Consider the following 25,398-nt stretch of genomic DNA (forward strand, 5'->3'; position numbering starts at 1 on the left):
CCAGGTCTCCAGGATCACACCCTGGGCTGCAGTCGGCGCTAAACCGCTGAGCCACCAGGGCTGCCCTATTATACTGTATGTTAACTGGAAATTCAAATATAAAGAAAAAAAAAAGCACCTTGTCACATATAGTTCAACTAGTATGAGGGAACAGTTACTCTATATGTGGACGGCATCAGAGGCCCGAGCATAATTTATGCAGTGAATCTGTGGCAGAATTTCAGCTTTCTTAAATTCCCAGTCAACTTCAGGAACAAGAAGCCTAATTGGCAAATGCCATCTGTGAATAATAATGTAGACAGCCCAGCCTGCTTTCACTATTTGTCATACAAGACAATCCCATGTGTTCCATGTTTAAAATAAAAACCAGGCAACTCCAATCTCTGTGTAATACTTATAAAATGCCAAGATTTTGACAAAAAACAAAACAAACCTCACCCTGTATCTGAATATATGGACTCTACAACAAGAAATATTTCTACCTGGCAGTTCTTGGTTTTTAATAAATTAACATTAACCATGTAGTTTCTAATGTGAAACAAGTAATAGTAAGAAAAAACACCTATATGGTGACAAAAAAGTTACCATATTAACCAACTATGGTCTGGAAATTTCTGGTTTCTTTTCAAGTGTTCTCCAATTAAATCATTCTTTTGTTCCACCAAAGATTAACACAAATATAAACTGCTCAATAATCTTAATTCTCATAGGCTGAAAGTGAAATATTTACTGCATTTGATGCAGAAACTGATGTTCCACAATTTCAAAACTCCTTGATGTGGAATTAAAAATTAAATCCTTAGTCATCAGAATTCCTATTTTTGTGTGTGTGTGTGTGTGTGTGTGTGTGTGTGACTTGCCAGTTAGACCTTAACCTTAAATGAAGTGTGTATGTGGTTTTATTACACCACCTGTCATGATGGATAAACTGATGTCTTTCCATGAATGCTCCGTATCACCACTGACATTACCCAATGAGACAGAACACAATTCTTAAAATTTAATGAAATTCCAACAGTAAACATTTTCCTATGGGTTTTGGTTTCCAATACCTGCCTATTGGGAGTTAATACTTATTACCTGTTCAACAATTACAGAAAAAACTTTAAAGTTACGAAAAGTTTTAAATTTGAGGTATATAAAGAATAAAGTAGTCAAGATTTCCTTTTACTCAAAAAAATCACTTCAAAGAGTTGACCTCCATGTACAAAAGACAAGATCAATCACATTTATCACTGGACACAAAGAATATTCCAAAGATCTTTAAAAATGGTAATTAATCTCAAAAAGGAAAATTAATTTTAACTTTTATAGTTCATTCATTATCAAGACCATACCTTCCTTATTAACAAGGTAATTATGCTATGGATACAAAACATACAGTATTTACACTTAACTGTACAAAATAATTTAATGTTTACAAAAATATTAGAATGTTTAGAGTTGACTGACACAGTCTTAAGTAATCTCTTCTAGAGAAGTATATAGTAAGACCACTAATTTCCATTTCATTTTTTGTTTAATAAGTCAAAGAAAGGATGCTGCAAGGCTTCATCCAAGGTGATTCTTTTCACTGGGTCATATTCTAACATCCTTCGTACCAGGTCAAACAGTTTCTCATGTTCTTCATCATGACAAAGCATAAATTCCTGGGGAAAGAAACGTTTTTGTTTAAGAGATTTAAAATAGTTTTTAAAAACATTTTTTAAAAAACCTTTCATCATCTTCTTTTACCTTTAATGGTTTACAGCGCCTCCTAACATATCGGCCAGCAGAACTGTGCTCATCCCAGTCTAACTGGTTATGGTGGAAATACTTGCGTTTTCTACGAAAAAAAAGAAGTCTGGATCAGTAAGAGTAATAAAAGAGCCACATTTACTCTACCCCCACTAACAGATGGAAGCATGGATGGCCCTATGTAGACACATAGACGTGTACAATTTTTAAAAACCTCAGCAATTACATATCAGATCCTTTATAACGCATCTTCCATACTGTTGCACCCTCTGAGGTTTCAGTGCCCCACCTGAGTGGTTCATAAATACCATGCATTGAACGGTGAACAGGGTTCAGTCCTAGGAGTTCTCCTTTCACTACATGTGGAATGGGGTGGTGCAGCTGTTGGCAAACCACTCAAGTATCTTGTCCAAGGGCAAAACAGTTAGCTAGCAGAAGTATGGAATAAAAACTTCAATTGATAGGACTCCAAAATCAAACTCTTTTTTACTACTCTATTGTTTTTATCAAGTTAGGAAAACATTTATGCAAAGGTTAACTTGAGTGTAAAAAAATACCACCTTTGTTTGCTAGATCACGAGGTAAATTATTTTAAAATTTTGATTTTATGGAAAAAAACATTCTCAATCTCAAGTCCTTGGAACAAGCAGTAACAACAAAGTTGGGTTTGTGTAGTTTGAATACAGGGCATTGCATGTACCCAAGAAAGGGCTTTCATTTTAGAACGTACCTTGTTTTCTGAATCATGTGTGCTGGTATGGGTCCTAATATTCGTTCCATCATTGCCAGGTGTTCTTTACTATCATGAGTCTGAAACACACAGGAAAAACAAAATTAGCACATTCTCTGTCCCTACATGCACAATAAAGGAAAATAAAGAAAACAGCATGGACACTAAAGGACATTAGACAGCTGCACAGTTGATATTACACTCTGCTTCGAAGACGAACAATACTGAGTGAGCTGTATTATCTGTGCAAACCAGTAAAATGGAAGTCTTTCTGATATCCAACAAGGTTCTGCATAGTGGATGACACGTAATTTAATGTGAAACTAACTGAACAATTTCCTTATTTATTTTCATTTTTTGTGCTGCTTACTGAAGAACGAAGGAAGAATACCAGAAAAAAGCTCTCCTCCTTTATTCAGCTACTGACCCCAAAGTGGCCTCCTTTTACCAGTGAATATGTGTTACCATCTAATCCCAGGCAATAAAAATATAGTTCCAGTAATTCTCACCACAATCCTCAGCTCCGTATATGGGAACATTAGTGTCCAAGACGCTGAGATACTAGCTCATAAATGAGGAAAGGTGAGCCATGGATCTAAGTCAAAACTCATGTTCTTAAGTTGCATAGTAACAAAACTCTGGCTAAAGGGAAAGAGAGAAAACCACCACACTTACAGCTGAAATGGTGTGCTCTTCAATCAGAAGCTGGCAAACTTTTGTAAAGGTCCAAAGAGTGAATATTTCAGGCCTGGCTAGCCACAGATGATCCCTGTCACATAGTCTTTTTCTTTCATTAAAGCACACATCAAGCAGAATATCATTTGCCAACTCTCAATCTAAAGAGCAGAGGCTGTGTGTAATGCTTTTTAAAAACAACTAGTGTTCCTAGCGCAGTGCTTAACTCATGACAGAAGTAATACTAGCTCCATACTTTTCTTTGGTTTTAAAATATCATAAGTAAGTCTGAAAGATCATCCAGCGTCTTGCTGTTTCTGTAATGTGACAACTCAGATCTCATTCATCAGACTGCTCCAACTGTTCCTTTTTCAGAGATCACCCCTCAATTTTCTGAGATCCTTGTTTTTAACTATTGTTGGCTTGCTGAATCAAAGCAGCTGAATTTGATACAAGTTTAGTGTCATTTCCTTCAAGAATTAACTCCTCTTTTTGCTTGAGAGATACTGAACAAGCAACAGGTGACTTTATCCAAACCCTGCAAACAGTTTTCACTGAAGAAATTTCAGATTTAATTTTTAATTATTTATTTATTTATTCATGAGAGACACAGGCAGAGAGAGAAGCAGGCTCCATGCAGAGAGCCTGACGTGGGACTCGATCCTGGGTCTCCAGGATCACGCCCTGGGCTGAAGGCAGCACTAAACCGCTGAGCCACCCGGGCTGCCCTGAAATTTCAGATTTCAACAAGAAAACCATTCTCCTGAATAAGAACGTTGATGGGGGAAATAAGCATACACAGACCTCATCTGGAAATGGAAGCCCAAGGTAACGCCCTTGCTCATGTTCTATACAGGACTACAGACAGAAAAGCACTGGCTACAGCTCATACTATTTCCTAGCACTTGTCAACTTGGAGCCTCTTTTTCTTTCCAAGGAGACTCAGTTCTACATTGATGTGACTGAAGTCCCTCTGTAGGTTTCCCCTGGAGTTCTTTACAACAGTGCATCCCTTCAGTCATGTTGACATTTTCTGGTATGTTGACAGTCTGACTGCTATCAATGGTCTTCATTCTCATAAGCAGATGCAGCCAAGAGCTAGCTCCACAATTTAAAAAAAATATTCTGGAGGGTGGAATTTAAAACAGAAGTCTTTCTTGGCTCTCAGCTTAGTACCACAAACCATATACACCCCCTCTAAAAACTGACTGGTCACCATGGTTCTAGGTATCAAACTTGTCTATAAACTAAGAGTACTTTTAACAGGATATCTGTGGATCAGAAACAGGACAAGTCTGGTGATAAGCCCCACAAGCAGAGAACACACAATTTTACAACAGCCACCACCTGACTCTTAACTCATGATACTTCTTCTCCATCCTGCATCACCCACTTTCAAGTCAACCTCAACAGTGTGAGCCAGAATGTGCCAAACCTGCATCCCTACCCCTACCAACTCCCCAAACAGATCAGAACACTGATCACATCACAGCCCTACTTAAAAGTTCTTCAATGCCTGCACAACCCAAAGCTTTTAAAAGACTGTTAGATTTCAGATGTAAGTAGAATTTAAGGGAAGAAAGTAGAGACTTAAGTAAGGTTTCCTACTTTTGTTTTGCCCAGTAAGGACTTTAATTAAAAACAAAACAAAACCAACTACTAACACTTATTATCATTGCATAAAATGGACATTTTAGTACCAAAAACAAACTAAAAACCTAGAGGAATAATCTCTAAATAAATAAAGGTCAGAATGACAAGCGTACAAAATCATTTTTACTTTGGATTAGTCTACATCCTGGAAAACAGTAACTTTTGGGAAACAAGTACACCTTTCAATCCAAAAAGCCCATCATAAGTCAGTCCCTGCCTACTGTCATTTCCCCAGTTATGCAAGATACTCTGACAGCACTATTTACTGTTCCCTAACTACACATTTATTGGTACAATGTCTTCTTCCTGAGGGGGCCACACACTCCTTACTTTTCTTACAAATCCCTGATCTTCCTTGTAGCACTGGTTTAAACTTCCTACCTCCTCAGTGACTTTCTTGGAAGAAATATAACTATCTTTCCTGGGTTCCCACTACACTTTCTACACTGTCCATGATAGCAAATCAACCACATTATACTGTGAACTTTCCCACATCTTATCTTTTGCATGACTTCCTTGAACACAGAGTTGCTGTTTCTTCTTTATACACTTAGTGCCTTGAAATGTACCTGGGGGTCATAGCGTAAAATACAACTTATTATTCCTGAATTATTTTATAAAAAGGAATAAGTGGCTTGTTCATGGCCATGCTATAGTCAACATAATTAGAACTGAATTAAAACTGGCTGCAGTAACATGGTAACATGCAGTAACATTAATTATGCAGGAGAGCTCAATAAAAAATGGCAACACAAGACAATATGAACCGTGTGTTAAAAATAAAAACTCAATCACATGCAAAATGGACTATGACCATTTACCAAAGAGTTGTTCACCCAATTCTGCTCTTAGAGAAGGATGACCATTTTGCATATGTAAGTTTTAAAGAAGAACACTACTACACCAACTTTTCAATATGGAAGCCAAAATTTTCACATGCCTTTAATACTGAAAATTAATTATGAAACAGTATTTAGTAAATACATACCTGAAAGACTGTGAAACCAAGGTAATATTCAATAAGAATGCAACCTATACTCCAAACATCACAAGGCTGAGACCAACCTAAAGCTGTAAAAAGGAAAAAATACACACTTGGTTTTTTTTTTTTTCTTTTTTTTTTTAAATTAAGTTATTTGAAAGAGTGAATGAGAGAGTGCAGATAACGGGGGTGGGGGTGAGGGTGGAGAGAAGCAGACCCCCTACTGAGCAGGGCGACTACTCAGAACTCAAACCCTAAACTCATGCATGACCTGAGCCCAAAAGCAGATGCTTCACCAATTGAGCCACCAAGGCACCCCCAAAACACACTTGTATATGCAACAATTTTTAATTGCCAACACACTACACCCTTCCCTACATGTATGCTCTCTTCACCTAGCCCATTTGGGAAAATTGGACAGTAAACTCAGTTTACATTTTTAGTTTTATATTAAATGTTACTCAGTATATGCTCATAATTCTCCATACCCTTACAACAAACTAGTGCTTTAATCTGGGGGAGGGGGCATTTTACGTAAAATATGAGAGCGACTAGCAGTATTTTCCACATATAACTACCAATTTGTGCAAATACTCCATATTCTCTGAATTGCATGCAATGGGGAACACAGTCATACCCAGTTCATGGTTGTTCCAGGAAATTTTACATTTTATTTAGCGAATACAGGTTGGTGATCACCCTCAAAATGTAATTACTAACCACTTATCACAGCTTAAAGCCTCAGTTTACATCTTGCCTTAAAATACTACTATAGTTTTACATAAATTATATGAGGATTATAAATAAATATTATAAACAGTTTCATAATAAGCAGAATTAGCCATTTAAAGTTCACAGGGAGGGATCTACTTATATATGTACTTCTCAGGCTGAGTATAATCATACATACTTTCTCCTTCACAATCCTCAATGGCAGTACTAATCAGGAAAGAATAAAATACCTAGTCTCCTTAAGATTGTACGTAACTGGAAAGGAGAAAAAGAGTAAACCATACAGCTGCTTTCATTTTTTTAAAGATCATATATTTAGTAAAATAACAATGTATAAATAAAACCTACTTTAAAAGACATTTCAATTAATTTCAGCAATGTGAAAGGGAAGAAACAACACATTCAAAAACCTTGCCTATGATTTAGTCATCTTATTTACTTATTTTCGGGCTAACCCTCACAGATAGGCATATCATTTGAACAAATGGATAACTGTAGGGTCTACCTACAGTGACACATAAAAAAAATCTGCAAATGATAGTTCCTTGATCTAAAATTAATGTTTTCTTCTCCAGCCACTCCAATCTCCCAAAGCAGCTTCTTTCCCAAGTGATGTAACCCTTCTTGCCGCTCGCCGATCTAAACCATCCCCATACTCTGCCAAGTCAGTGCTCGGACTCTCGAATTCCCCATTATTCACTTCCTTGTATCTCTCTCAACTTTACCTGTTCACTAACAACATACAAGACAGGAAACCAACTGCTCTCTGGAATGGCAGCCCCTGACTTCGTCATCCTCTCCAGCCTAATTCTGCCTTAATCCTAAAGATTAATACTCCACAAAAACAAAGAGGACCATACTAATCTCCCAATCTCCTGATTTCTTTTCCTCAAGGGCAATAACCCCAATTTTGGATTTCTATCAACTATCTAGTCTGGCCATACTTGAAACTGTGTTACTGTAATTACTAAGAATTACTATATTTTATCCAATCTAGGAGGCCTTTAACAGCAAGGAACATGACTGTTTTATGTACCAATAACAAAGGAAAAATGCCAGGTATTTTGTGTTGTGTTCCTCATGGTAACATGTGGGGGAAATCTGCATCTTAAAACTGAGAACACAGGAAGTTATGTCTTTTTAAGCTCTGAAAAATATCTGTCCACAGACTCTTCATATCCTTTCTTTCACCTTCATTGAAGCCTTTATAGTCCTCAACCATTAATACACTTTCTAAACTACTGTAATACAACAGCTCCTTTCAGACCACACTAAGCAGAAATCCTATCATCATCCATTCCAAGACAAGCTCAAAACGTGTGCTGTCCAACATGGCTGCCACCAGGCACATGAGGGGCTATTTACACCTAAACACTTAAAATTCAGTTCCTCAGTCCCACTACCTACACTGCAAGCACACAGCAGCCTACATGTGGCGAACAGCTACCACACTGGACGCTGCAAATATAGAATATTTCCATCACATGGAAAGTTCTACTGACCAGCACTGCATATCTTATGCCTCTACCAAGCTTTCAACCCAAGTAAAAATCTTCAGTGGGCTTATTCTTATTCTGAACTACCAACTCCTGCTACACAAAAAAAGGTGAAAAGTGGAAACATTCCATAAAAATGTTCTACTACTCAACCTCAGGTGGACCCTTCTTTTGGCTAAAAAGCTTGGTCCATGTAACCATTTCCCAAGAGTACCTGATCTGAACTTCTCCCACTGTCTCCGAGCTCCCAACCCCACCTCCCTACTCTATTAACAAGACCTGATTTCTGACATTATGAAAATACACACTCCCTTACTGAATTCCCTTATTTTGAAACTGAACCATAAAGTCATTTTCTTCTTTAACCTTTCTCATGTTAAGGATTATCACAGAAGCTCACCTCTTAAGACCACCCTTCTTTCTTCTTGACCTCCATCTGCCAACCAAACCGTTAGCACTTCTATAGCACCATGCTTTTGTGACATGAAAGTAAGTATCCCCATTATCCCCATCACTTCACACTGCTGTAATATACATTGCCGATAGAACTTGCCCTTTTATGATCTAAGATTAGCTTGTTTAAAAAAAAAACAAAAAACAAAAAACAACCAAACCAAACCAAACCAAAAAAACTACTACTTGGGGCACCTAGCTGGCATAATCAGTTAAGTGTCCAACCCTTGATTTCAGCTCAGGTCTTGATCTCAGGGATGGGAGTTGGAGTTCTGCACTGGGTCCATGGTGAGCGTGGAGCAAGCATACATACATTACTTATATAAAATAAAAATTAAAAACAAAACAAAACAAAACCACCACCACTTTCAATGTCCTTACAGATGGTATCACATTTTTCCCATTCAGGAAAAGTTTTTATAGCAATGTCCAAACCATCTTTCTTAGGATAGATAATATTTTCTGTACATAGCTTAGAAAATCACACTCATCCCTAGTAAAACATTTTTTGGGGGGAGGGGGGGAATCTTTTCTTTTAATTACAGTATTAGGAAGGGTGGTGTCAAAAAAAAAAAAAAAAGAAAGAAAAAGAAAAAGAAAAAAAGGAAAGGTGGTGTCTACTGACCCAGAATGACTTCTGGAGCTCTGTAATGCCGCGTAGATACCAAAGTACTATGATGCTCATCGTCGTATGTTGCACTTCCAAAGTCAACAACTTTGATATCTGTGTTTTTTAGTGTGCGTTCATCACGTTTCTAGAGAAATACAGTTGAGTCAACATGAAGATCAGTAAAGACATGTAATACTTTATAGTTCTTCAAAAGGCTTGCACATGAATTATCTTTTTGATTTTTAAAATAACTCCATGAGAAAGGTAGAGAAGAATTATCCTTTTTAGATTAAACATCAGGATATAACCAGCATCAGAAGTGAAAATTCCTCATTCAAGGATCACCAAGCTAAATTAATTTAAAAAACCACCAACAAAATTAAAACAAGTCTTTAACTTACCATTTTAGAATTGTATTTGACTACATAATCAGACTTCACAAATAAAATATTTTCAGGCTTCAGATCTGTATGGGTTAATTTATTATGATGCAAAACTATAAGAGAACAAAAAGACACTATTAGTTTCACTTACATATTTTATCTATATTGGGGGAAGTAAGGATTAGCAGTGGATATAGGAGTTTCATCTTTACCTGTAACGTGTATTTTTAGTGACAATGTTGTGAAATGTCGTTGTATAATGAAAGCTTTAAATTTTCTGGTGTTTAAAGTTTATCAAGTATACTTACAATTTATAGACTGGCAGATCTGATATGCCATCTGCCTGATGTGGTCAATTTGAAATGGTAGAAAGCTATTTTCTTTAATGAAATCATAGGTACTAAGTCCCAGTAGTTCAAACACAATACAAACATGACCATGATGATCAAACCATTCTAGCATCTGGACACATCGGCTAAAATAGATCAAAATAAAAACAAGTCAGTTCACAGAATTCTGATTATTTGAAGCAATATGATGGATCACAGTTCAAGTTTATACTTACAAGACACTATTGGGATCAGTACTATTTAAATGTTCCAATACTTGGATTTCTGAACGAGCTGCTTCACGGTATCGACCTACATTTTTTACAATTTTCACTGCTACGTGTATGCCATCCCTTAAAAACAAAATTAAGGTGAAAAAGATATATGTACAAAAGTAGGCTGAAGATATGTGTCCTCTAAAACATAACCTTACTGAATATTAATTACTGTTATTTTTCTAAAAGAGTCTTTCACGGCATCCTGTATCAGATTCCATATAATACCTTTCAAAAGATTCTGAGAAAACATTTTATAGAGGTTAAATACTTACAAATTTTAATGTTTCCAGAATTTTAAATTTATCTAGATTTTAGACAAAAAAAAAAAAAAAAGACGACGATAAACACAAAACCTCCGACAGAATATGCTACTGCTGAAAGCATTTGCTCATTCACCAGAACAGACCTACCCTATGCCAGAGGGTGCATAGGTATTAGCGATGGAAGACAAGGTTCGTCCCTATGTACCTCAAAGTCTAGTGGAAAAAAGACACATGAACAGCTTACAAGGTTATAAGTACTTCGTATGAGCTACCATATAGCAAAGAGATGAGAGAGACTAACATTTAGGGGTTAGGGGAGCTCAAACTTATTCAAAGAAGAGGTGACACATGACTGAGCCCTGAAAAATAGCTGCCAGTCTGTAAGATTTGGGAAGAAAGAGAAACACGTTTCAAATATAGGAAATACCATCAGTTAAGTCAGGAAGCGAGAAAATGTTTAGCACATTCGCTGATTCAAGTAGGTAGAAACAGCTAGCATAGGGCATAAGATTTAGACTGGTGTATCTCTAATACTTCCTAAAAAGTAACATGTCACAAGTGATCTAGAGGAAATGGATTTCTAAACCTTCCAATTCCTTTTGTCTTCTTTATAAATCTGATTTTCCTGAAGCTGTATCAACATTCAAGCCTCTTTTTTTTTTTTTTTTTTTTTTTTTACTATGGCCCTTCTACTTTACACAAGAGAAAACCTCATACACCTCTAATTAGTATATTAAGGTATATGCCCAAGGGACACCAGGGTGGCACACACAGTCTGTTCAGCAGCCAACTCTTGATTTTAGCTCAGGTCATGATTTCAGAGTCACAAGATCAAGCCCAAAGTCAGGCTTGGTGGTCAAATCACAAGAAGTCTGCTTGAGATTCTCTCTCTCCCTCTGCCCTTTCCCTCATGCTCTCTCTCTCTTGCTCTCAAAATAGATAAATCTGTAAAAAATTTTAAAAAAGGATGTGTCCTACAGCTATAAAAAAAAAAAATCTTTGCAGCAAATTTTTCTATTGGCAGGATAGCAAACCTTTTTCCCAACTCAGGTGGTCCCCAATTCACTGTTTTCAACAAAGCCCCAGTCAAATTGTGAGTTGATAAATTAAAAACTTATTTTGATGATTATCTCCCTATGACACTTGGCATATATCTCAAGGCTTCAAAGAGCTGCTATGAAACCACTGTGACAAACCTCCTTCTAGTCTTATCTACCATATGACCAAGTTTTCTCAGTTCTTATACCTCTATGAATGAAAAGTTACTAAAGCTGTTATCTAACACTACTACAGTAATTATACTGCACTGAACAGCTGTATACCTTCAACTTACATGCTACATCATCTTAAAAAAAAGAAAAATGCTAGTCATCTTAAAAAAAAAGAACACATTTAATATTAAGCACTTAAGGCATGCTATGAATATGTGTACTCCTTTTTTAAAAGTCCCAACCAACCCAATAAAAGACACATTTCCAAATAACTTTTATATTTAAGTCCAATAAGTATCAAAATTTGCCAAAGATTTGTACTTGATCAACTGAATATCATTAACTGGAATACCTCAAACACTCACTTTGGAAACTTCTAACAGTATTTCAAAATATTTCAAAATTTCACTTTACATTCAGATTTTTGTTGCAGAAAAGATAGGGTGATAATAAAAGATACTTAGAGTAATATATTTTATGGAAAACAGAATAAAAGTAACTTCAAGAACAAAACATGTTTAAGCATTTAAGAAGAACTGGTTCATGGTAACACTAGTAGGTATATTAAGTTGCTATAGTATTTAGATTCCCTCAAATACATTTAAAGACAAAAGTTTTAAAAAACATATCAATGTTTAAATAAGGAGGAAATCACATCCTTCCCAACTATTTTACGATGAAAAATTTTAGATGTCAATTGAAAGATGTGCAATTGAACTATAAAATTGTTTTAAAGAGGTTCACTTACAAAAAAAGCTTGCTTAAAAAAAAAAAAAAGCCTGCTAACTATAGAACAGAGACCCTGGAGGAAAATGTTAAAACAAGACACAGGGGGTCAAATCACAAAGCATTTAGTATAACACAATAAATAATTTGGATTCTATTCTGCAGGCTTTAACAGAATTTCTTTATAGTTAAGAAGCTAACTCTAATATGCAAATATAACCCTTTGGGAATAAAGGTTTTTGTTGGTTTTTTTTGGTTGGAATAAAGGTTTTGTTTTTCTTTTTTTTTTGCCATAGAAACTTTTATTTCATGAAGCTTAAACAATATACAAGATCTGCAGGGTACGGAGCACAACTGTGATAAAATGAAATTCTTCTACTGGTACTTAGTACTTAATTGCAGAGTTCCCTTCCAGTGGTAATTATGGATCATTCCAAAATAAGGCTAGAAGATTCCAAAACCTTTTACTTTTATTTTATTTTGTAAGATATATTGATTTATTTGAAGGGGGTGGGGAGAGCCAATGTATGTGAGCAGGGGGAAGGGAAGGACAAACAGACTCCTGGCTGAGCAGGGAGCCTGATGGAGGCTTGATCCCAGGACCCTTAAAATCATGACCTTGAGCCAAAGGCAGACACTTAAACAACTGAGCCAGTGCCCCTAGTAGGTTCCAAAACCTTTTTTTTTTATTTATTTTATTTTTTAAATTTTTAAAAGATTTTATTTATTCATGAGAGAGAGAAAGAGAGAGGCAGAGACACAGGCAGAGGGAGAAGCAGGCTCCATGCAGGGAGCCTGATGTGGAACTCGATCCAGGGTCTCCAGGATCACACCCTGGGCTGAAGGAGGTGCTAAACCACTGAGCCACCTGGGCGGCCCTCCAAAACCTTTTAAATGGAAGATGTTCCCTTCAACCCCCTTAACTACACTCCAGGGCAGACTGCTTTTTGCTAGGTCATTTCTTCCACTGTGCAATTTTCAGATCAGGAATACATGTTTTTGACCAAGATGAGACAGGCTTTAGTTTTAGTGTCTCTGCTACTCAAAACTAAAGCAAAGCACTCTAAATGTCACTTAAGGGCCAAGGCCTAAGTTCTGGGAAATCCCTTCACTTGAAGACCCACTTTAATAAATGCCATCTGATAAAATTTGTTGGGTTTTTTAAGATTTTATCTATCTATCTATCTATCTATCTATCTATCTATCTATCTATCTATCTATCTATTTTATATGATAGAGAAAGAGGCAGAAACACAGGAGGAGGGAGAAGCAGGCTCCATGCCGGGAGCCCGACGTGGGACTCGATCCTGGGACTCCAGGATCGTGCCCTGGGCCAAAGGCAGGGGCCAAACCGCTGAGCCACCCAGGGATCCCTAAGATATTATTTTTAAGTAATCTCTATACCTGTGGTGGGGCTCAAACTCACAACCCCGAGATCAAGAGTCACACACACTCCACTGAATGAGCCAGCCGGACACCCCCGAATTTGTCAGCATTCTTGATCAAAATCCATACTCATGGTAAATAACCAAACACAGCCAAGAAATTTCAGATATTTACTCCATCCAGAAAAACACATGGCTACTACTTAAAATACCATTTCATCTAAATTAGGGATCCTTCCCCTCAAGAAATATCAGGATGTTCAAAAAAGAAAAAAACAACTTACATGCCATGATCAATGCACTCTACGACTTTGCCAAAGGCCCCTTCACCCAAAGTGTCCACGATTTCATCTAAAGTAAGGGAGGAGAAAGAGGGGTAAGTACCCGAGGACAAATCATCTAGTTATTCAAACAATGAATACTTAAGTGTGGAATATTTTCAAATGATCTCTATCAAAGCATAACTAAGGTTCCAGCACTCAAATTATTTTATTTTCAGCTGCTACAAAAACAATTAGATAGAGCTATCTTTCTTGCTCTAATCTCAAATTCCACTGATTATTTTGGAACTTTAGAAATATTTAAATTCTACAGAAAAGAAGAAATACAAAAGAACAAACAAACCCACAAAAAACAAAACAAAAAAGCAATGAAGAGTTCTTTAGCCCCCCGCTGACAATCTATTCTTAAAAAGATTATTCTGTCTGCAAAGTTAAAAAAGTGTTGAAAAATATTCTATACATCTTGCTCTTAGAACGTCTCCACTTTGACAGATCAGGTGACCCTCCTCATCATCCTCTATACTCCTGGATCTTTTCCTTCGGTGGCTCTTCTGGAACGGCAAGTGGGCAGCACCAAGATCGTCCAGCCAATCAATATATCAGAGTGAATTCAGGGCAGAATACGCAATTCATTCAGCGGGGAGATATTCAGGCATTCAGATAAGCACCAGGCCACGAACAGTTGGCAGGAGCAATTTCAAATTCAGTCCCCAGAAATTCACAGGGCACAGTTTATGTTACAGAAGAAAAACATGGCAAGGAACAGATTTTCAGATAAGATACTTAAAGTGGCAATAGAAAAAAAACAACACAATTGTCTCTTTAAAATACTGATTTAATTGAAGTCTGAAATTTAAAGAATGCAATGTCATGATCTACTAATCTCTTGCTATAAAATAGCATATGCTGTGAATTGAGATGTCTAGATGTCAGGAAAGGCTTTAAAATGTCAAGATTAGTTGAAATTGTTTATTTAGCAATATTTTAAAATATACATAATTAAAGTAAAAGGGGAAATAAATGCTAGTTAATTTCAATGTTCAATCTAATCAAAGCTAGTTCTACTAAAGAAAACTTGGGGAAGAAAACAATTTATTCAAAGTTTACTGATTAAACAAACAAGTGAAGATGTCTCAGTGTAAAAAAAGGCACGCTTTTGGCTAATGCATTTTCCATTTAGCACCCATTTCAGAATTTCAATGGAACTAGCTATGGATAATGATGCACTGTGCTCTGGGACTTCCCTACGTAGAGAATAACAGTTAAGCATCCACCAGTGCAACATTCTAGTTTCCAACTATCAGGAAAATGCTTCTTCTAAAGTATTTAAAAAAAAAAAAAAAGTTTAAAATGAAAAAAAAAAAAAAAAGATGGGTGCTTCATCTTTTCATAAAATTATATAACAAAACAAAATATTTTTAATACTAAAATCAAGAACTCATGATCTGGACTGCAGAAAATGAGTAAATGTGGGCAAATGAAGGCTACCTAATAATATAGATTAGCTATGAGAATTGGATGTTTAAGAATTCAAGTAATATAAACACAATTATAATATATCCATATAATATTATATGTATATATACACTTTTTCAAAACTTACTGGCTCATTAGGAGCTTTTACACACAAATAAGCATCCACCCAAAATAAAACAAAATCAATCATACCGAACGTGACTGATGACTTGAACAGTGTCTATTACGCTTCCTTTTAGGACTGCTTCTCCTGCTTCGGACCGAAGATTTACTGCAGTGGACTCGATAACCGCTATCAACGTCTCTGTGATAATGTCTAGGAACATAGCCTTCGCAGTAGTCATTTCTGTATTCATCAACGTATCTCCGATCTCGATAATCTCTCTCATTCAAGGACCTTGCTTCTAAATAATGACTGCAAACACAGTAAAGGATTTCAAATCATTCTCTTCATTCTGCTACAGTGTGATTCAAACATAACATTCTCTCAGTAATTCTCGGTTTAAACAGCTAGCTCAATAAAAGAAAAAAACCTCAAACTGATGATTAGAGCTTATACTTATCTCACAAATTTAAAGACAAAATTTTGCCTTAACCGAACAAGCAAGTTCACATTCTCCATCAGATAGACTGCTATCAAATATGTCGTATCAAGGAACAAAGCTTGAGTCAATTACATTACGTTCAGGGTTTACTTAAGTGTCCCTTTATCTTTTAAAGTTAAACCAAAAATTCACGAAACTGCTCTTCTGAAATTTATCCGTCTTATGATATATGCATCTGTAACTAGGCTTGCTTTCTTTCCACACAGAGCCACACACAATCAGAGGCAGGCAAAACAGGATTCCTTTCTCTTTTAATGTAAGTGAATTTATCTCTGGCACACACAGACTGCTTTCATGAAAGGTGTACTGGAGCTAAAAGGAATCTTACATATATTCCAGCCCTTTCACTTTACAGATCACTAAATTAAGATCCCTAGAAGGAAAGTAATTTGCCATAGTTGTAGAGCACATTCTAACTGCTATTATATGGGCCAATTTTACTACACATATCACCCATCCCATCTCCTCTCTTTGTATTCCTAGCTTCCTGTTTTTCCTTTTTGAGAAATAGAAAACACCACTTTTGAAGGTTGCCTCATGTGTCAAAGACGTTAAAATATATTCCCCATAAATGAAAAAAGGATCTTGTAATTGCTTGCCCAGGATTACAAAACATCCACCCGCACCACCCTATTTCCATTTTTAATTTCCTGTCATTCCTGATTGCAAAATACTAAAAAATTCTACATGGGAAACCTTATCCTAGTGCCACAGTGCTTATTAACTTCTGAATCTACCAATCTCTTTAAAAAAAATCTGATGAAAGAGCAGGGGACCCTCTCCCCTAAAAAATGCACAAATGCATAAACAAAACTCTGGCAAGGAATTTCACAGAGGTCACGGACCCCAGGAAGTCAACAGATCGCAGTTAAGTAGCCTTGGTCTGATGGAAAGAAAAGGACATAGATTCAATTGGCCCAGTTTCCCGTCCCCCTCTCTACCTGGGATGGTGTCCTCTTCAACAGAGTGCGAAGCTTCAAGAGGGATGCACATGGAGCACTGAGGGAGAGAGGGGACACCTGCCCAGTCAGACAAATCGGCTAAAAGAATCCTGACAAGCAATGGAGTGACAGATGTTGACTAGCTGCCCTCACCAACTTCATTATTTTTCCCCAGAATATGCTGCTGTTCTTTTTCCCAGGGCCTGGTTTAGGCAGAAATAAAATGGAAAGCATCTCTAAACTCCTACTCTACAGAGTTGGCATCAAATCCAGGCTAGGGAAATGGAGACCCCCATCCCCTCTCCCTTTCCCCAATTTCAATCTTAAATTCTAGAAACAACTCAGAATATTAGGATAAGAATGTGGGTCTAGGTCAAGGATCTGATCACCTGGCTTCAAACTGTCAGCGAGAGATCTACAATACAATGTACTAGGAATTACCACACTCTTAAAGGCATCCTTTTTAATTCTGTAAGGCATCCTTTCCATAAAAGTCCAAAACCTATCAGAAAAAAAACTAATAATCTTTAGCTGGAATAGTGCATCAAATTAGAGCTGCAGATAACCCATAAACAATATACAGACTAACAAACATGAGGTGAAGTAAAGCCATGAGGATAAACTAGAAAGATGAGGAACCTCTTCAATCTATAACAACCAAGCCTTAGAGATTACATAAACAAAGTCTATAGAATTATAAAGGCTATGTATGGACAAAGTGGACAAGATGAACAGATTGATTTAAATTCTCAAAATATTCACTCAATGTCCAGTGAATATTTCACTGTTGTCCTTCAGATTAGCCAAGACTAATGAGGCTACGGGCATTCGTTTTTATTTCCACACAGGTCCTGTGGAAGATAAAAAAATATATATAAGGCAAAATCCTTGCCAACAAATGAACAATTTGAGATTATTCACATAAAAACAAAACTCAACAATGCAGGAAATGCTGAAAGGTTACATGAATACTTAGGATCATAGTGTGGGTGGAAAACTCAAACTGCTTAAAACGGTCAGGGAAGACTTCATAAAAAAGCAGCATTGCATCTTAAAGGCAGGTCAAGATTTAGACAAAGTAGAAAGTAGAAGAAATGCCAGGGGAGAAGAATGGCATATTACCATCTCACATTTACAGATCACTTGTAGCCATAACGTCCCGGGAGATAAACTGTCTACATATTACCCAGGAAACAGTATGTACACAATTACAGCAAGACCAATTTTCCATGTAGAGGAATGAACAGAGCCAAATAAGTTAACTGGGAACAGATCATGCAAATCTTGCATGCCAGGCTAAGGAGTTTAAAAAATAGTGTTTCACAAAGGGTGGTCTGCTTGTAACAATAATATCAAAATTGGGAATTATTAAAACTGAAGATCCCTAGGCCTCAGGTTATACTGAATGAATCTATATCTGGTAATCTACATTTTAAACATACCTCTGAGGCGATTCTATTCATACTCAAGTTTGAGAATTATCAGTTTAAGAATTCATACTCTAGGTTACATGAGGAGACACTTAAGAACTTTTACCTCAATATATAAAAGCATTGTTATAGCCACACCAGTCTTCACAATATACTGTACAGAACTAATTAAGCCTGTAGCAAAGGAGACCAATTATAGGCTACTGGCAAAAGACAAATTGGGAAGAAAAAACACTTTGCAATATGTATGAAAAGGTTAAAAAAGTTGATATACAATAAAATCAGTAAGATACTGAAATAGAAAAAAATAGGTATTGGACAAACTCACTAAAAACTTAAAAAATTCAAATTAAGACAAAACACTATTCCTGGCATTTCAAAACGCCAGAGTGGTAGGAGCATGAAAGAGCATGTAGATCACGAAAGAGCAGAGAGTTGTAGAACTGTACAAACTTTCTAGAAAAAGACACGACTATGCAGCAAGAGCTTTAGGAGTTCACACACTTTAACTTAAAAATATCCTTCTTAGAACCTATTTCCAGGAAATAACCAGAGCCAAAGACTTATAAAGAAAGATTTTTTAAGAACAAATAGAAATAATGGGGACTAGCAACCTATTTAGGTTGACTTACAACCTAAAGGTTGTAAAGAAGGTTGTAAACCTTCTCTACAGTTTACTGTTTTCATTTTTTTTCAATAATTTTATAAAAAACACTACTGTAAAGATTTTAAATCTTCAAGTATTAGAATATTCCAGATTATAAAGAGGAATTACCATGAGACACGACACCTCTGGTGCCAATGTCAAAACAGCTGTTGGCCTGCTGGTTAACTGGACTGATATAGTATCATGTTTACGTAGTTAATTGTGAACATGAAAACTGTTCATTACTTAAGTCACTTCCTTCCTACATATACAATGAATAATAATCTATCCATTATTTACCATGACATTAAGCTTACAGGGCATTTTGTATTTGTAACAGAAGAGTACAGATGTTTCTCTACAGTGCTTTAATTAGCTCAGGTCACTGAAATCCTGGCATAAATCCTCCCTCTTCCTCCTGTGACAGTATGTGATGAAGAAAGATTAGTCTGCAATGACTACCAATAAGCTCACTGTTCCACAGAACAAGTCTGTTTTAGCATGGAGAAGGAAAAATATTACATACTCTTTTTTAAAGTAACCCCAGCTGGCTAATTTAGAAAGCAATCTGGTAAACAGTCTCAATGGAACATCTGTACAAAACGAGGAGAAAACATAGAACCAACAAAACAAATGAGAAAGGGAACTTAATGGAAGACGGACTGGAGGAAATGCTACTCACCTAGCCTTTCTTTAATCCTTTGGGAACTTTAAAATTCCTTAATTCTATATAAATATTACCTCCAAATTTTACACAGTAAGCATAATTAAACAGGACACATGCCATTGAAAAATTTTTATTGAGACCCTTTCCTAAATTACTGGTTCTTACAATAAACAAGCTTCTAAAAATCCTACACACCCCCAGTGGCTATATCTACAAATATAACCCATGGAACAGTGTCCGTGACTGATCCCCCATGCACTTTACCATTCCCAAACAGCACATGCTGGTTTTCTTCTCATCTGGATGAACTCTCCCAAGCCCTCATCGTCTCTCATTTGTAGAACCCTAAATGAGCACCCCAAAATACCTATCTCCTCCTCCATACAAGTTAAAAGCACCCACTGGACATCCTATCGTCACTACTACTAACCCGTTTGTGTGTCTTACAGCCCCGACTACATTACTGGCAACTGGGACTCAACCATCTCCCACCACTCCCAGACAGACATCGATAAATAAAGAGTAAGGACTGTTTTGTTCACCACTGTAGCCTCAGCACCTGCACACTGTCTAGCTTATAAAAGGAGCTTGATAAGCATTTTCTGAATATTTGTTGATGGAATTATACAACAATCTGACAGAATAAAGCTACTTAATCTAATGAGAAATCATTAAAACTAGTTTTAAGATATTACTAATTCAAAAGTAATTTACCAATCAGATTCTTTAAACTGGTGATGGGGTTTACAATGTCTGTTCTCTTGAGTACTACTGTGGGACCTCCTCTTCCGTTTGTGACTCCCACTGTAGCTTTCATGTCCCCAGCTTTCTCTGCTATCCCAGTCAGGGCAGTGAGTTCTTTTGGAATGCCGCATCTGTTAACAGAAGGGAAAAGTGAGTGGAGGCTATAAATGGCTATGTTTAGTAAATAAAATACTACACAGTATTTAAATACAAACACTCAACACATGGGCTCACACAGGTTCTAAAATCTTTGTAAGTAAAAAAATAAATAAGTAAATAAAATCTTTGTAACTGATGTTTCCTAAGGCACGGGACGCCATTCTATGGTATGTCAGATGACTGTAAATAGCAATAAGACCTAGTACCAAATGATGTAGAACACTGAGAGACCTTAATAATATATCTTCTTTCAATTTTTCTTTCTTTCTTTCTTTCTTTTTTTAAAGATTTTATTTATTTACTTGAGAGAGACAGAGACACAGGCAGGGGAGAAGCAGGCTCCATGCAGGGAGCCTGATGCGGGACTCCAGGATCATGTCCTGGGCCGAAGGCAGGTGCCAAACCACTGAGCCACCCAAGGATCCCCTCTTCTTTCAATTTTTCTAAGTAAATACTCAGTTTGATGTTTATCTTCAACTTCCTAACTGCCACTGTAAAAATAGTTAAAGAGCCAGGATTCAGGCTTAGAACCTCCAGTAGACAACAATATCTAGCTAGAAATTAATAATCTGAGGAGTTTTAACTCATTTTTATTACCTTTATTTAAGATTTTAAGTAATCTCCACATCGAACTTGGGGTTTGAATTCTCAACTCTGAGACCAAGAGTCACAAATTCCATCGACTGCACCAGCCAGGTGTCCCTTACCTTTTTATAATAAGTGATCTAATTAAGTTATTAATATGGTTTAAGAAAACATTAACTTCTATGAGCTATTTTAAAAAGAAATACGTTAAAAAATTTAAAAAAGAGAAATATGTTAAGTGTCGTACAGCTTTGGAAAAATTCTGTAATACAGACGACTGAAGTCAGAGAAACACTTAGGGACATTAATATAGGTGATGACATTGTTTTAAAGGTAAACATTATTAAAAAAAAAAAAAACACTAAGAGAGTTCCTTTTTTTAATCTCAGAATGGCTCCAAGCTACAGGGAAAAAACTAGGACATGAATAGAACACAGAATTCAAACAGAGAAACTGAAAAGCAAAACAAAGATTTTTTTATAAACTCATTTTCTCTATCCAAGAAGTTTATCTTCATATCATCTCGCAATTAGTCCTAAAATGAAAACATAATTGCTGTACATACATCCGGGATGACTGAAGAAACCAATCTACAAGGATGCATATGGTCACGGTGAAATCAGATGAGGACAGTGACAATTCCCTGATTTTCCTGCCTCAATCTACAACTTCTAATGCATAGGTTCCTTTCAGGCTCAGGGTGAAGGACCTGAGACACCTCATTGGGTGTTCTAACAATGTAATCACTATCTGCTGCTCCCCATCTGAATTCTTTTACAAAGCAGTTAAGTTTTTAACAGTGACATCCAAACTGCTGAAAGGATGAGTTTCACAACTCAAGAGCTGAAGAAAAAAGGTAAAACGGAGCAAAACCAGCTTCGTTTATGCCTTTAACTTCCAAATGATTTAAGTAACAAGCAAACAAATCAAGGAAAAACTTAAATGATTTCAAATGGATTAAAATAAGACTTGAGAGGCAGCTGCAATTCTCCTGGGAAGTATTCCCTAAGAAAATATTTGTATCATGCTTTTTGCTTAAAAAAAAAAAAAAAAGAGAAGAGAGGGCACTGGTCAGGTAAATCGAATTATTAAGTGAGCATTCCAGTTTGATACAATTACCTCAAAATGGGAAACTGAAATGACAGTACAAATTAACTTGAGGCAAAGGACAACAGAAAAGCCATCTAAAAAAATTTGTATTTCTAGTGGAATTCTTCCAGACCTTCCTTTAATCACCCCAATTGTCTTTTAACCACATCAGCAACTCTTTAAAATAGCTTAGTTAAGCATTCTTAAATCCCAGCCAGCAAAATTACATTTGATGACTGAGGATTATTATTATGACTCTCCATTATTACTGCAGTTTTTACAAGACATATCTACTCTAGTTTGTGGGAGTTCCTCCCCCCCTTCTGTCAGTCTGCTAAAACCAGCTCACCGCTAACAAGGGAGAATTCTCCAATCGCAGAGGAAGAAGCAGGCTCCCCATGGGGAGGACCCTGGGATCACGCCCTGAGCCAAAGGGAGATACTCAACCACTGAACCACCCAGGCGTCCTGGTTTTTTCATTTCTCCAGTTAAGTTCTACTACTTTAAATTTAATTCAGGTGTCAGGAAGTTTTCCCCTCCTAATGTTCAGAAACACCGTCTGAGGCGGCCAAGAATCCCAGGCCTGTATGTTACAGCTAAAGTTCCTTCACATCCACACACAAGAAGGAAAAAAAAAATCTGTAATTATTACACTACCTTCAATTAATAAAAAAAACCTTTTATGTCAGAATCACCGCATTATCTTTCACTGGAAACCTCGGACACAATGGATCCACCTTAGAAATGACTCTCTGCCTTTCATACCCCACAATTTTACGTCATAAATATGGCTTTAAAACACCCAAACAGGTTACAGTTACGATTAGATGGCTCCAGGACTGCACTCGGCGGGTAACGAGAAGCCTCGGGGGAGGGGGGGGGGGTGTACGGGGCACGATCACACCAGGACAGCTATGAAGCAAGACCAGGTAGGGTGGCCAGGTCAGCCTGCGCTCAAGGATAACGTGACGCGGAAGTATCAGAGACGCCGAGAGCGGCGCAGCGACGGGAGGCCCCAGTCCGGGAGCGGTGGGGCGGCGGCAGCGGTGGGGCGGCGGGAGCGGTGGGGCGGCGGGAGCGGTGCAGCGCCGGCACGGCCCCTCCCAATCTCCGCCGCTCACGAGCACGAGCTCCGGGCCACCACCTGGACTCACAGGCAGTCCCACCCCCTCCGCCCCGCCCCAGGCACCTGGCCAGGGCCTTCGCGCACTGGCAGTCGAGGCCGGCGGTCTGGGCTCCGGGAAGCCCCCAGGTCGCTGCCCGCGGCAGCCACCAGGCACAAGGAGGATAACTCGATCGCCGGCCACACAAGCCCTAAGGACGGCTCGCCGAGGGTCTTCCTCACGGGTCCGCGCTGTCGCCGGCGGCGCGAGCGGCCGGGGCCCCGGAGACCAGTCAGCCGCAGGACCGCGGCCCCGCCGCCTCCGCACTTTAAACCTACAGGGCACCTAAACGGCCCCAGGTTGTAAGGCCAAGCGGGGCTGTGCTCCCCAGACACCCCGACCGCCCAAGGCTCCGAACTGGGTCGTTTCTCCGACACCTGGCTTCGAGACTTAAGACTGAACACGGCCCAGCCCAACCCACCCAAAGCCTCACCTCCGCAAAACCAAAAGGCCCTCTGGCCGAGAAACGTCGCCAAACCGCCGTCTTCTCTCTGCAGCCACTGCGACAAACACCCTACAAAATGGCGGCAGCGCCGTCTCCTCACAACCCCCAGGCGGCCTCTAGCGCCACCTACGTCGCGCGAACGCGCCTGCGTGACAGAGGCTCGCGCGCTCCCGCCGCTCGCGTAAGGGGCGGGGCCCCTGTGGCGTCCAGGGCCGGGCCGGCCTTCCGCACTGCGGCTGCGCGGCTCAGACAAGGCCCCGCCCCGACGCCTGGGTGGGGGTGGTGCGGGGGACCTTCAGTTGTTTTCATTGCGCCCGGGTGGGGGTGGGGGTGGGGCAGAGGGGCGGAGTATGGAGGAAATCCGGAGGAAATACCTGTGCTCAGCACCAACCGGGCAGCACGCGTCTGCTCCTTCAGGTGGAATTGAGGGCGGCTTCCCCCTCCGCAGAGACAGAGCCAGAGCCAGCGCCAGCCGCGGCCCCGTTCCCTGTTCTCTCTCTGGGGCGGACCGCGCCCTGGCTCTCGGGCTGCCGTCCCTCCATCCCTAGAAAGTGCCGACAAGCAACAGCTAAGCCCCAAACCTGCCCTGTGCAGGCCCGGGCTGGTGCTAGGGGCAGTTCAGAGAACAGGAGACGAGTCCAGCCTCCCTGGAGCTTCCAGTCTACAATGGAGTAGGGCCGAGAAAGAGGATGTCTCCGAAAACAAGCTCAGGGTACCTTCTCCTTTTGAGGCCCATGCTTCTAATCAGAAGAACACAACAAAGAATGAGGAAGCTTCAACGGAGACTCCGTACAGGGTTCTTCCTGTTAGGGGCCCTGCTTCCTGGGCAGATGGTAGCTGGAAAAGTTCCCTAACGATGCCCCCATTTTCGTGAGCTTCATTTAACCGAGGCAGAGTAACGTTTGAGAGCTAGTGAGCATCTCTTAAAGGGCTTATGTCGAAGTATTTTGCAGTTCTGAGAATCCCTAGACAGTTTCCAACTCTGAGTGGGTAGAGAAAAGAGAACCAGTCCAAGCCCTAAGAAACACTCTAGAGGGAAGAAGAGCCTGAGAAGGAATGATCAGGAGAGGAGAGCCAAGAGCGTGGTGTCAGAGAAAGCGCGAGGGAGAAGGGCTTGAATGAAGGAAAAGCTGGCAGCGCCAAATGCAGGGAAGGGGTCAGGTACCCTAAGTACTGGAAAGTGTCAAGGGGATTCTATATTCTGACAAGGATTCACTGGGTAAAAAGGAGAGCCGGAAATCAAATTTAGGAGAGCAAAGTTGGATGGTTATGGGCATAAACTCAATCAATAGTATGTGGAAGATCTGAACTCTTGTATATTGTTAGGTGAAAGGAAATCACTGTAATTTCATGATCTGATATCCTTGGAGACTTGTGTCACCTACTTAAAATAAATTGAGTTGTAATGGAGATTGTACCACAGCCTTCAAGAAGTGAAGTTGAAAATACATCAATTCTCACGAAGATTGTGCCACACTTCAAGGAAGTGAAGAAATTGAAAAGATAATTGGAAAATTGGAGGTG

At 38.7% G+C, this 25,398-nt stretch overlaps 1 protein-coding gene across 4 annotated transcripts; it reads right to left on the bottom strand.

Annotated features, from left to right (window-relative positions):
* Nucleotides 1-985: 985 nt before the first annotated feature.
* On the bottom strand, nucleotides 986-24,061 carry CLK4 (CDC like kinase 4). Of its 4 annotated transcripts, XM_026015333.2 has the most exons (14): nucleotides 23,863-24,017; nucleotides 20,404-20,564; nucleotides 16,947-17,004; nucleotides 15,593-15,815; nucleotides 14,385-14,475; nucleotides 13,928-13,994; nucleotides 10,017-10,133; nucleotides 9,760-9,926; nucleotides 9,470-9,564; nucleotides 9,084-9,213; nucleotides 5,784-5,866; nucleotides 2,468-2,547; nucleotides 1,735-1,825; nucleotides 986-1,649 (listed from the first exon to the last, which is right to left on the bottom strand). In XM_026015333.2, coding segments are annotated over exons 6-14 (906 nt in total). In that variant the 5' UTR covers nucleotides 13,930-13,994; nucleotides 14,385-14,475; nucleotides 15,593-15,815; nucleotides 16,947-17,004; nucleotides 20,404-20,564; nucleotides 23,863-24,017; the 3' UTR covers nucleotides 986-1,508. The 4 variants fall into 4 exon arrangements, with proteins under 4 accessions (XP_025871118.1, XP_025871116.1, XP_025871119.1 ...); XM_026015331.2 differs by lacking the exon at nucleotides 16,947-17,004 and having other exon boundaries at nucleotides 23,863-24,061; XM_026015334.2 differs by lacking the exon at nucleotides 14,385-14,475 and having other exon boundaries at nucleotides 23,863-24,015.
* Nucleotides 24,062-25,398: the final 1,337 nt, after the last annotated feature.

This window comes from Vulpes vulpes, chromosome 12 (assembly GCF_048418805.1).
Source record: "Vulpes vulpes isolate BD-2025 chromosome 12, VulVul3, whole genome shotgun sequence".
Classification (NCBI taxonomy): domain Eukaryota; kingdom Metazoa; phylum Chordata; class Mammalia; order Carnivora; family Canidae; genus Vulpes; species Vulpes vulpes.